This window comes from Salmo trutta, chromosome 5 (genome assembly GCF_901001165.1).
Source record: "Salmo trutta chromosome 5, fSalTru1.1, whole genome shotgun sequence".
Classification (NCBI taxonomy): domain Eukaryota; kingdom Metazoa; phylum Chordata; class Actinopteri; order Salmoniformes; family Salmonidae; genus Salmo; species Salmo trutta.
The window spans coordinates 60,076,700-60,088,800 of NC_042961.1; the positions used below are offsets into that span (position 1 = coordinate 60,076,700).

General features: G+C 41.6%; 2 protein-coding genes across 2 annotated transcripts in view; one reads left to right on the forward strand and one right to left on the reverse strand.

The window, feature by feature from the left end:
- Positions 1-12,101, reverse strand: part of LOC115194677 (zinc finger protein 37-like) — a 1,069,572-nt gene that overhangs the window by 68,761 nt on the left and 988,710 nt on the right. The window lies entirely within an intron of this gene.
- LOC115194690 (zinc finger protein 629-like) lies at positions 1,268-7,913 on the forward strand. The gene is made up of 2 exons (XM_029754598.1): positions 1,268-1,567; positions 6,996-7,913. The coding sequence occupies exons 1-2, from the start codon at positions 1,396-1,398 to the stop codon at positions 7,814-7,816; spliced, it is 993 nt and encodes a 330-aa protein (XP_029610458.1). The 5' UTR covers positions 1,268-1,395; the 3' UTR covers positions 7,817-7,913.

Genomic DNA, 12,101 nt, shown 5'->3' on the forward strand with positions numbered 1-12,101 from the left:
TCTCAGTATGTGAAGCGTATCTATCTGATGCTGTCTGGTCAGAAAGAGTATGACATTGTTGCCGCCTGTAGCAATGAATGCAAGGGAAGCCAGCAAGCTTTTGGCCTCCCTTCTTAAAAATAATAGCAAATCAGCGATAAGCTAAACTGAGTGAGCTCAGCTCTGAATGGTCCTGGCGCACCAAAAAAAGTGTTTAGGCAAGCCAGTTTGAATTTGGCTTCAGACCAATCGCATCACAAGCCAAATGTCATTATTGACAGAAAAAAACTTGAATTGTCCTTGTGTTGTTGTCCTCTATTGGCAAGCTAAATGTGTTCCTTTCCTAAATTAGCCATTGAAGGAGGTAGGGATTTGGACTTGTTGTTTAACTTTAATTATTTGTTCTGGGCAATGATTATAATGGCGATTCTGATCCAACCATAAATATATACATTGTGCCCCTGGGCTGAGAGGATGGAAGTTCAACATGTACCTAGATGTAGTGTGCTAATGTTAACTAGCTGGCCTGGTGCATTGTTGCCCATTGTTGCCCATTGTTGCCCATGGCGTTTCTCTGCAAGTAGGGCGAGTCAACATGTTTTTTCTACTTGCACGCACACACACACACGCGCGCACACACACACACACACGCACGCACGCACACACACACAGAAATCAATATCATGGACAGCCACATCATATTTAGCTTAGGTTGATTGGACTAAATCGTTTTTGTTTTCTTTTAGTTGTCACTGTAAGTGTAGTTGAAATGGTGCTGGAATAGTGCAGGCAGCTCCTGTATTCTTTGCAACTTGCAGTAATGCTGTGTAGTCCTAAATCAATAGTTGTTTAGTGGTCCGAAAATGTCGGAAACATGAATTTGCTTGACCATGCTGAAGGTCAGGTAACTGTTTGTAACATGCAATATTCTTTGAGGACTTCACCAGACAGAGGTCGCTCTTCGTTTTTTTTTTATTTTTATGAAACACAGGTGTGGTTAAATGTATTCTTCCACTGTGTCTTCTTATTGTCTTGGCCTTTATTTAGACCTGTATATCACGGTCACAAGGCGTATGAACTAAAAGGTTATAGAGCAAACAACAAATCACCACACACAGGTTGTAATATGGCTTTTTTCTCCCATGTGATTATACCCACGCACCGCTACTGCGTAGTTATCGTTTTCCTTTACTACGGGTCTGTAAACTGCTTTGCACAGTATTCAACTCCCATCTAGCTGGCGGCGCTGTTGTGTTTTTCTGGGCTCGCCAGCCACTAGAATAAACGATTTTGTAAGATTCCTTGACTAGAACACGGAAGTAAGATTAGAAACGAGTTTGTTTTGGCAATTATTTAGTGGAGTAAAAATAAGACATACTGACTGAACAGACTACCCAACTCTCATTCGACTGAAATATGTCTAAACTACAGTTGTTGCGTTTGTTTTTAAATGATCGTTTAACGGCGGCCGCTGTGGAGATTTTCGGTGCAGTTGAGAAAACGGTAGTAGAATACCAGGAGGAGAATGATCGGCTACGGAGACTGCTGCGGAATCGAATCACACCGGAGATAAAACTATGTAGAATAGGTTAGTATGTAGATCTACTGATAGCTAGTTATAGTTGTAGGCCCGGTTTTGAAATAGCGATGGAATTTAAGCTTACGAGTGTTTTTAAGATGCATCGTTCCTGTAAGGTTTCTACTAGTTACCACAGCCACAAAGTCAAAATTGTCTATATCGTAAAAATTCATGAAAACCAACATTTGATTTTTGGTCTTCATTTAAGGTTAGGCATAAGGTTAGCACTGTGGTTAAGGTTAGATTTAAAATAACGTTTTATTAAGAAGAGAAATTGAAGAAATGGGCGGGGTTTATGACTTTGTGGATGTGGTAACTTGTGACAACCTTCCAAAAACACCAAGCAGAGAGAACATTCACTAGTGCGTGTCGATAGGACTACATATAGGATCGAAAGAAAGTCAGCCTTGCTCTCAGATCAGCTTTCTCTATTCAAATCTTAATTTAATATTTCATTGTTTCACAATACTGAACACGGATCAGCTCCTAGAGCGATATTACCACCTAAGGCAGAGTGGGGTAAATTGAGCCGCCCTTGTTTAGAGGTTTCATGAAGCTTGTCTCTAAACCGAAGTTGATCATTGTAAGATTGCATCAGTTGGGGTCTCTATGAGTTTCAATATGAGGTCTTACACCTGGCATGAAAGTGGACCCTTGTAGCTGTGTGGGCTAATATAGAGGGGGTTCGATTAATCTGGCCCGGGGTACACCGGGCTATGGCCTGTCACGTCATCGTGCGAAAGCGGGGAGGGAGGAGTGACCTCAAATTCGAACAGTAATCTGCACTATTCTGTCATGTTGTCAACGAGGCAGCAGGGTACTAGGGTGTAACTTGACCACCTAAGAACAATGTCTAATTGCTGACACAAGAAAAATATTATTATTATTATTTATTGTTTTACCCCCCCCCAAAAAAGCAATGTTTGGGGGGGTAGTATGTGGATGAAGGTCACGCTTAGGCAAATAAACTATTAAGGGAAATAAATGGCTACAGTTACAGTTTACACTTTTTTAGTTACAGCCCCCCCCCCCTCCCCCTCAAATGAGTGGTGCTTTACAAAAAATAAGAAACTGAAATATCACATTTACATGGTCACAAATAAAGCTATCCCCAGTCAAATTGGAGCACGACTCATGAGCCCACCTCCTGCACTGCTCACACCTAATCCAGTCCCCACATGTGACTGAAAACAGGGAGCAAGTTAGCATACACTGGTCATTGTCTAAATGACAGATAGAAACACATTCATAACCATAAAGATTTTTACATTTTTTTTGTACATTTTTTAGTCATTTAGCAGATGCTCTTATCCAGAGCGACTTACAGTAGTGAATGCATACATTTCAATTCATTTCATACATTTTTTTTTTTTCGTACTGGCCCCCCGTGGGAATCGAACCCACAACCCTGGCGTTGCATACACCATTGCAAACACCATGCTCTACCAACTGAGCCACAGGGAGGCTTTACTCCACTAAAGGGGTAACTAGTCCCTGGGGGGGGATTGCCTCAAACACACTCATCCAACATACGAAACCATTTCCTTTGTTCTCTTCAATGCTTGAGCAGCACAGCCAATGAGTTTGATGTGAGGGTAGGACTCCTCCACTTTAGACCAAGCAGCGTTCATGTTCGCAGCATTGTCTGTCACCAGTGCAAATACAAGGTCATTGATGACTGTCTTCAGCTCATCTGCAATGTAGAGACCGGTGTGTCTGTTGTCCCTTGTGTTTCTGCTCTTGTAGAATACTGGTTGAGGGGTGGAGATGATGTAGTTAATTATTCCTTGCCCACGAACATTCGACCACCCATCAGAGATGATTGCAATACAGTCTGCCTTCTCTATGATTTGCTTGACCTTCACTTGAACTCTGAACTCTGCATCCAGCAAATGAGTAGATAAAGCATGTCTGGTTGGAGGGGTGTATGCTGGGTGAAGAACATTCAGAAATCTCTTCCAATACACATTGCCTGTGAGCATCAGAGGTGAACCAGTTGCATACACAGCTCGAGCAAGAAATTCATCAGCATTTACCTGACTACGTTCCTCCATTGTGTCAACAAACTTTTTTGACTCGATGGCTCATGGAGGACCATGATCTGTTGCTATCGATAAGGTGTCTGATTCATAATTTTCACCTCAAATAGAAGTAGAGGGACTTTTGTCAGATGTTGCTTGTTGTGAGTGCTGAGGAAACTTTATGCACTGGGCCAGATGATTCTACATCTTAGTTGTTGCATTCTTCACATATGATTTAGCGCAGTATTTGCAAACGTACACAGCTTTTCCCTCTACATTAGCTGCAGTGAAATGTCTCCACACATCAGATAGTGCCTGTGCCATTTTCCTGTAAAAAAGAGTAAAACAAATTCCATGTATTGACAAATGTTTTAAAATGAAACATGTATGGAAACAGGTGAATTAATACTCCTCAGTTAGCAGGCTCAAGCAAGCTAAAACCCACATGGTAGCAAAAGCTAACTAGTAGAAATTGTTAACAAGTTAGAAATGACTTAAACACACTTTGCTGTAGGCTACTATTTACTAGTTCACAAAAAATCATGTATGTCATTTAAAATATATTCACCCCACCCAGTATTGTAATCAAAACTTACCAGAAAGCATGTAGTCCTTGGCTCAGACTGTGTAGTAGTGTGGGCTCAATAGCATCTCATTAGTGTGCAAGATCTTGAGAATCAGCTGTACATGTGATGTGAGAATGCAATGTGCATGCAGAGGGTTACGATTCCATTGAATTGGGAATCGTTTAACCAAAATATGCCACAAGATCTAGAATTGCCTTGTGTATCCCACAAAAAAATGGTTCACTGTTATAAGATAACTTTTTGATGAATTGAAGCCAAATTCCCTAAATTCCCAGGCTTAACTCCCCATGGAAAATTTCTGGAAATTTCCCGGAAAGTTTCCAACCCTTTGCAACCCTAGTGCAAACATTAACATCCATGTTTGGTTTTGGTTTGGAGGAGGGGAGAGGGGTTAGCATCTAATAATTAATTATTTCCTGGGTACCACTCGGCAATTAAAACTACACTTTCCTTATCAGAACCGTCCATCAACCACAGATGTACCGTAATTTCCGGACTATTAAGCGCACCTGAATATAAGCCGCACCCACTGAATTAAAAAAGATATTATTTTGAACATAAATAAGCCGCACATGTCTATAAGCCGCAGGTGCCTACCGGTACATTGAAACAAATTAACTTTACACAGGCTTTAACGGAACACGGCTTGTGACAAAAATAAATAGGCTTTAACGAAACACGGCTTGTAACAAAAATAAATAGGCTTTAACGAAACACGGCTTGTAACAAAAATAAATAGGCTTTAACGAAACACGGCTTGTAAAAAAAAAAAAAAAGGCTTTAACGAAACACGGCTTGTAACAAAAATAAAACATTTGCAGTATCTTACTGCTATCTTCCTCCTCCTGTGCACTGAAACCACTGAAGTCATCTCCTTTCGGGAAAAATCCATATATTAGCCGCGTCATTGTTTAAGCCGCGAGGTTCAAAGCGTGGGAAAAAAGTTGCGGCTTATAGTCCGGAAATTACGGTAACCTCCAACATGGAAAAAGGGTTGCCACACAGATACAGGATGGTAATTACGTCCCACAGTGGGCTAGTGTTATAGTGCTAGACCGAGATACAGTCTCTGTCTAGAAGCTGGCCCTAGCTATCTGCACTAAGGCACATCTAAAGACATAAGGTCTCTGTCTAGAAGCTGGCCCTAGCTACCTGCACTAAGGCACGTCTAAAGACATAAGGTCTTTGTCTAGAAGCTGGCCCTAGCTATCTGCACTAAGGCACGTCTAAAGACATAAGGTCTTTGTCTAGAAGCTGGCCCTAGCTATCTGCACTAAGGCACGTCTAAAGACATAAGGTCTTTGTCTAGAAGCTGGCCCGGTCTATCTGCTAGGCTGTATCTTAGAAATGTATAGTTTAAATGTATGATTCAAGTGTTCTATTTAATTATGTGGTATATACAGTGCCTTCACCCATCTACACACAATGAAAACATGTTTTTAGAAATGTTTGCAATTTTTTGGAAAATGAAAACAGATCTCATTTACGTAAGTATTCACACCCCTGAGTCAATACATGTTAGGACCACCTTTGGAGGCGATTACAGCTGAGAGGCTTTCTGGGTAAGTCTCTAAGAGCTTTGCACACCTGGATTGTTCAATATTTGAACATTATTCTTTTTAAAAAGTATTCAAGCTCTATCAATTTTATTGTTGATAGTTGCTAGACAGCCATTTTCAAGTCTTGCCACAGATTTTTAAGTGTTTTAGGTTATTGTCCTGCTGAAAGGTGCATTTGTCTCCCAGTGTCTGTTGGAAAGCAGACTGAACCAGGTTTTCCTCTAGGATTTTGCTTGTGCTTAGTTCTATTCCCTTTATTTTTATCCTAAAAAACTCCCTAGTCCTTGCTGATGAAAAGCATACCCATAACATGATGCCGCCACCACCATGCTTGAAAATATGAAGAGTGATGTGTTGTGTTGGATTTGCTCCAAACATAACGTTTTGTATTCAGGACATAAAGTTCATTTCTATGCCTCATTTTTTGCTGTTTTACTTTAGTGCCTTATGGCTAACAGGACGCATGTTTCTGAATATGTTGTATTCTGTACAGGCTTTCTTCTTTTCACTCTGTCAATTATGTTAGTATTGTAGAGTAGCTACAGTGTTGTTGATCCATCCTCAGTTTTTTTCCTATCACAGCCATTAAAATCTGTAACTGTTTTAAAGTCAACATTGGCCTCATGGTTAAATCCCTAAGTGGTTTCCTTCCTCTCCGGCAACTGAGTTAGGAAAGACGCCTGTATCTTTGTAGTGACTGGGTGTATTGATACACCATCCAAAGTGTAATTAATAAATTCACCACGCTGAAAGGAATATTCAATATCTGCTTTTTAAAATGTTTTACCCATCTACCAATAGTTGCCCTTCTTTGTGATGCATTGAAAAACCTCCCAGGTCTTTGTGGTTGGAATCAGTGTTTGAAATTCACTGCTCGACTGAGGAACCTTACAGATAATTATATGTGTGGGGTACAGAGATGAGGTAGTCATTCAAAATCATGTTAAACACAATTACTGCACAAAGGGAGTCCATGCAACTTTTGTGACTTGTGAAGCACATCTTTACTCCTGAACCTATTTAGTTTTGCCATAACAAAGGGGTTGAATACTTATCGACTCAAGATATTTCAGCTTTTCAATTCTAATTAATTTGTTTAAAAACATCCACTTTGACATTATGGGGTATTGTGTGTAGGCCACACAAAATCTCAATATAATCAATTTTAAATTCCGGCTGTAACACAACAAATTTTGGAAAAAATGACGGGGTGTGAATACTTTCTGAAGGCACTTCTGATAACCTCTGCTCCTCCTCTCCTTCCCTCCAGACTCCCTGCAGCTTTCTGTCTCTGAAGAGGAGGTTCCCCCTGAGCATCAGCACTGTGAGCAGGAGTGGAGCCCCAATCTGGGGCAGGAGGACCCAGAGCCCACACTGATTATAGACGAAGAGGAGGAACTCGGGACCAGTCAGGAGGAAGAGCAGCTTCAAGGGGTGGAGCCTGATATAGAGTTCATATTCACTCCTTCCTGTGTAAAAAGTGAATGTGATCTGGAGGACCCACTTTGGTCCTTGACTCTTCCCCAAACCCAGACTGTGGAGAACAGAGAGAGTCACTCTAAACCAGTGGATCTCAAACCATTTGGCACTGTGACCCACTTAAAGGGTCTCGACATTCCCTGTGACCTTCCATATAATCATAACAATGCCTCCAGCCACAGCTCAGCCGTTAGCAGCGACCCAGTAGGACTTGACATCAGACCACCATTGGATCCCAACGCACCAATGGGGGAACCCTGCATCTGCCCCTTTTGTGGCAAGACCTTCAAACAAAAAGGAAATCTGTCCATGCACATGAAGATTCACACAGGAGAGAAACCGTTTAGCTGTGGTGACTGTGGTAAACGCTTCAATCGCAAGGAGCACTTAACCAGACATATACGCATTCACAGAGGAGAGAAACCATTCAGCTGTCATTTTTGCTGTAAAAGCTTCAATCAGAAGGGGGACCTAAGGAGACACATACTGACTCACACAGGAGAGAAACCATTTAGCTGTGGTGACTGCGGTAAAGGCTTCATTCGCAAGGAGCACCTAATTGCACATATACGGACTCACACAGGAGAAGTGTCGGTGTCAAGCAGAGCCTAACCATGCATAAACTGGTAAATAGATCTCTGATGGATTTACTGTCGTAAAACATTGTATGTAAATAAAGTTTGATTTGAATGATGAGGTAATGATCAAACTAGGGGTGCACCGGTATGACATTTTTGGCCGATACCGATATCCAATATTTTCCTTGCCAAAAAGAAACAATACCGATAACCGATATTACCATTTTCTGCAGACTTTTAAGCGTTCTAGTACAGTTAAAGATTTATCACACACACACACATGGACTCAGTGGTCTAAGGCACTGCATCTCTGTGCAAGAGGCGTCACTACAGTCCCCGGTTCGAATCCAGGTTGTATCACATCCGGCCGTGATTGGGAGTCCCGTGGAGCGGTGCACAATTGGACCAGCATCATCCTGGTTTGGCCGGGGTAGGCCGTCATTGTGAATAAGAATTTGTTCTTAACTGACTTGCCTAGTTAAATAAAGGTTAAACACACACACACAACACACTGACCAAAAAGTTATTTTGTTGGCATTTACGTATGTCTCCATTACCAGTAAAACATAATCAAAACCTATTTCTTTCACTTACTTGCTGTGCTGTTTCGTTCATTTGTTCAGTAGTTTCATTCTCAACCAGGATTTCATCATGCATGTATTATCATGTATAATCATGTATTATCATGTATACATTTACATTTAAGTCATTTAGCAGACGCTCTTATCCAGAGCGACTTACAAATTGGTGATTATGAGAATGAAACTACTGAAGTGTAGTTTCAGCTGCCTGTCCGCCTGTCCGTCCGTCTGTCCGCCTGCCCGTCCGTCCGTCTGTCCGTCCGTCTGTCTGTCCGCCTGCCCGTCCATCTGTCTGTCCGTCCGTCTGTCTGTCCGCCTGCCCGTCCGTCCATCTGTCTGTCCGTCCGTCTGTCCGCCTGCCCGTCCGTCCGTCTGTCTGTCCGTGGCCTCTCTTCCTCGGTGCACAATGTCACTGTGTCCGTTTCCGTCTTGTCCAGCTGTGTCTGTAACATTTCATGTAAACCCTGTTTCTTGTCCGCATCGAGGTGGCGGTCCTTGTACCTAGTATCAAGCGTGGTGGCGACACAGTAAAGAGGCTCAGAGAGAATGCCACCGAATCACTTGTTCACAGCCTCTAGTAGAGTACTTTTGTAAGTTTTAACCCCAAGGTCTGTGTTGGCAGTTTTGTTGAGCAGGCGTTTCAATGCCATGACAGAGTGTGTCACGTCTGCTGCAGACGCAGTTGATGAGCTTATTTCTCCAGTCAGTTGTTCGAATGGAGCTAGGAGTGTGTTCATGTTTCCAAGTTTCAAACATGTTTTCAAATGCCATTGAAATGGCAGCAGCGGTATGAGAACCAGCACATTCTTGAGCATGCAATACGGCTTTCCTCAGTAGGAAATCCTCGTGGACCCACTGTGCTGTCAGACTCAGCATGTTCATGGGGCTGACATCGCTGGTCCAAATGTCAGTCGTGAAGCTAAAAGCAGTGACGCCCATAGATGTACGTTTCACTATACTGTGTAACACTAGTAGGGCAACATCTGAAAAATAGTGTGTTCCGGTGCTCGACCAGTCGGCGAAAGCCAACATCATCCACGACAGAGGACGGTTGATTGTCAAGGGCAATGAATTCCATTATCTTGCCGTTAATGGATTTCACCTTTTGAGTTGTCTCGCTGAAATTGTCTTACTCTTTCAAATGACTGCTGGACTTGAACTTGTTTAGTTGTTGGAAGTGTGCGCTTAGTATTTTTCTGCATTTGTTCTGTGTAGCGCTGTATTTTTTGTGGTGTCATATCTGCTACCTACGTTATATTAGGTATGCACGTCAGCTTTGACATCGGTTTTACACATCGGCGTTAAACTAGACATCGGGCCGATGTTGGCATTTTTAGCTAATATTGGCCGATTCCGATATGCTCACCGATATATCGTCCATCCCTAGATCAAACAGTACAGAGTATTGTAGGAAATTCACACGTCTGCTGTACAAAGTCTGTTTAATTTTTCCCTTCATTAGAAACTAATATCTGGTTGTTGGATTTGGACTGTCTCTCAAGGTGATGAGAGAATGGTCTCTAAGGTGATGACATAATGGTCTCTAAGGTGATGACGTAATGGTCTCTAAGGTGATGACGTAATGGTCTCTAAGGTGATGAGAGAATGGTCTCTAAGGTGATGACATAATGGTCTCTAAGGTGATGAGAGAATGGTCTCTCAAGGTGATGACATAATGGTCTCTAAGGTGATGACATAATGGTCTCTAAGGTGATGACATAATGGTCTCTAAGGTGATGACATAATGGTCTCTAAGGTGATGACATAATGGTCTCTAAGGTGATGAGAGAATGGTCTCTAAGGTGATGACATAATGGTCTCTAAGGTGATGAGAGAATGGTCTCTAAGGTGATGACATAATGGTCTCTAAGGTGATGAGAGAATGGTCTCTCAAGGTGATGACATAATGGTCTCTAAGGTGATGAGAGAATGGTCTCTCAAGGTGATGACATAATGGTCTCTAAGGTGATGAGAGAATGGTCTCTCAAGGTGATGACATAATGGTCTCTAAGGTGATGACATAATGGTCTCTAAGGTGATGACAATGGTCTCTAAGGTGATGAGAGAATGGACTCTAAAGTGATGAGAGAAAGGTCGGGCTGATGTAATTGATACATTAAATTAAATAAATTCAATTTATCCAAGAATTTGTAAGAAATACTCATAAAATAATTCATTATCTCAGATCATCCTATAGTTATGATGACTACATGTTGACAAACATTGGTTATTGTTTCCCTTCACTACTGGTCTGTATGCTGCCTTGCACAGTAAACTCCCATCCAGCTGGTGGCGCTATTTTGCGTTTCTGGGCTCGTCACCCACTGACTTGAACCAAGAAGTTTTCTAAAATTCCTTGACCAAAACACGGCTTGTGTTGAGTAAATAAAGACCCAGTGACTGAACAGAGTAGGCAACCCAACTCTCATTCGACGAAAAACGTCTAAGCCAACAATTGTTGCGTGTTTTTATTAAATGATCGTTTAACGGCGGCTGCTGTGGAGATTTTCGGGGCAGTTGAGAAAACGGTAGTAGAATACCAGGAGGAGAATGATCGGCTACGGAGACTGCTGCGGAGGACACCAGAGAATCAGCTATGTAGAATAGGTTAGTATGTAGCGCTACTGAATAAACTGTTTAGGGAAACAGTGATCACCATTTTTTTAAAGAAGAGTTTAATGTAAATTCACCATACATGTTTAAAAAGTTGTCTGTCACAAAAACCTTTGCACTTCTGACTTCAATGCATTTCATTGGAGACATTGAATCTTATTTTTGTTTAGCTGAGGGAATTTTGTTTCAGTATAAAACGGTCTATCTAAAAACAATTTATCCTTGATGGCTATACGGTTTTGGAAACGTCAACACTCAACTTAATTATCATCCCAAAATAACTTTAGAAATACAAAACATTAGAAACAACGTTTTAATTCCGTCCCTTTTTTCCCCATTAGCTCAGAAAGTAACATAGTTCAGGGCAGGGTTGCCAGGTCAAGTAAACATTTATAGCCCAATGACGACTCAAAACCCGCCCAAAAGGCCTGCAAAGTAGCCTCGATTTTTTTTTTCACATAACATTGTCGAGCCAAATAAGAAGGAAAATCATAGTAACGACGTTAAATGCAAAATTCAGTTTTCCTCAAAATAATTAATGGGAGCTGTGTCAAAACGTAATAAAGGAATTTGAATGCGGCAAGAGAAAGAATAAATCGCCCTTATTAAACTCGCCATATCATTTTCCATCAATGGATGTTGATTTAACTTGTTCTGACTGTTCTGATTTAAGCAACAAGGCCCTAGGAGGTGTGGTATATGGCCAATATACCACGGCTAAGGGCTGTTCTTATGCATGACGTAACAAGGAGTGCCTGGACACAGCGCTTAGCCGTGGTATATTGGCCATATACCACAAACCCATGGGGTGCCTTATTGCTATTATAAACTGGTTACCAACATAATTAAAACAGTAAAACGTTTTTTTTTTTTTGTCAATATATGGTCTAACATAAACCGGGTGGTTCAAGCCTTGAATGCTGATTGGCTGACAGCCTTGGTATATCAGACCATATACCAGGGGTATATGGGACTCAACCCCAGCTCTCTTCGTGTTCAGTGACAGCGCCAATAAAGTTTTTTTTGTTTTCTGCTCATAACGCACCGTGGCCGTTTAGAAGAGTGAAATTACAAGTTATTAGATCTGATGGGAATGTAGAATGTTTACATTCTGTCAGAATGTGT

Bases quoted from the DNA above. Each gene is read 5' to 3' on its own strand.
- LOC115194690 (XM_029754598.1), top strand. From the start codon at position 1,396: ATGTCTAAACTACAGTTGTTGCGTTTGTTTTTAAATGATCGTTTAACG. The intron at 1,568-6,995 runs GTTAGTATGTAG...CCTTCCCTCCAG, and splicing joins GATAAAACTATGTAGAATAG to ACTCCCTGCAGCTTTCTGTC.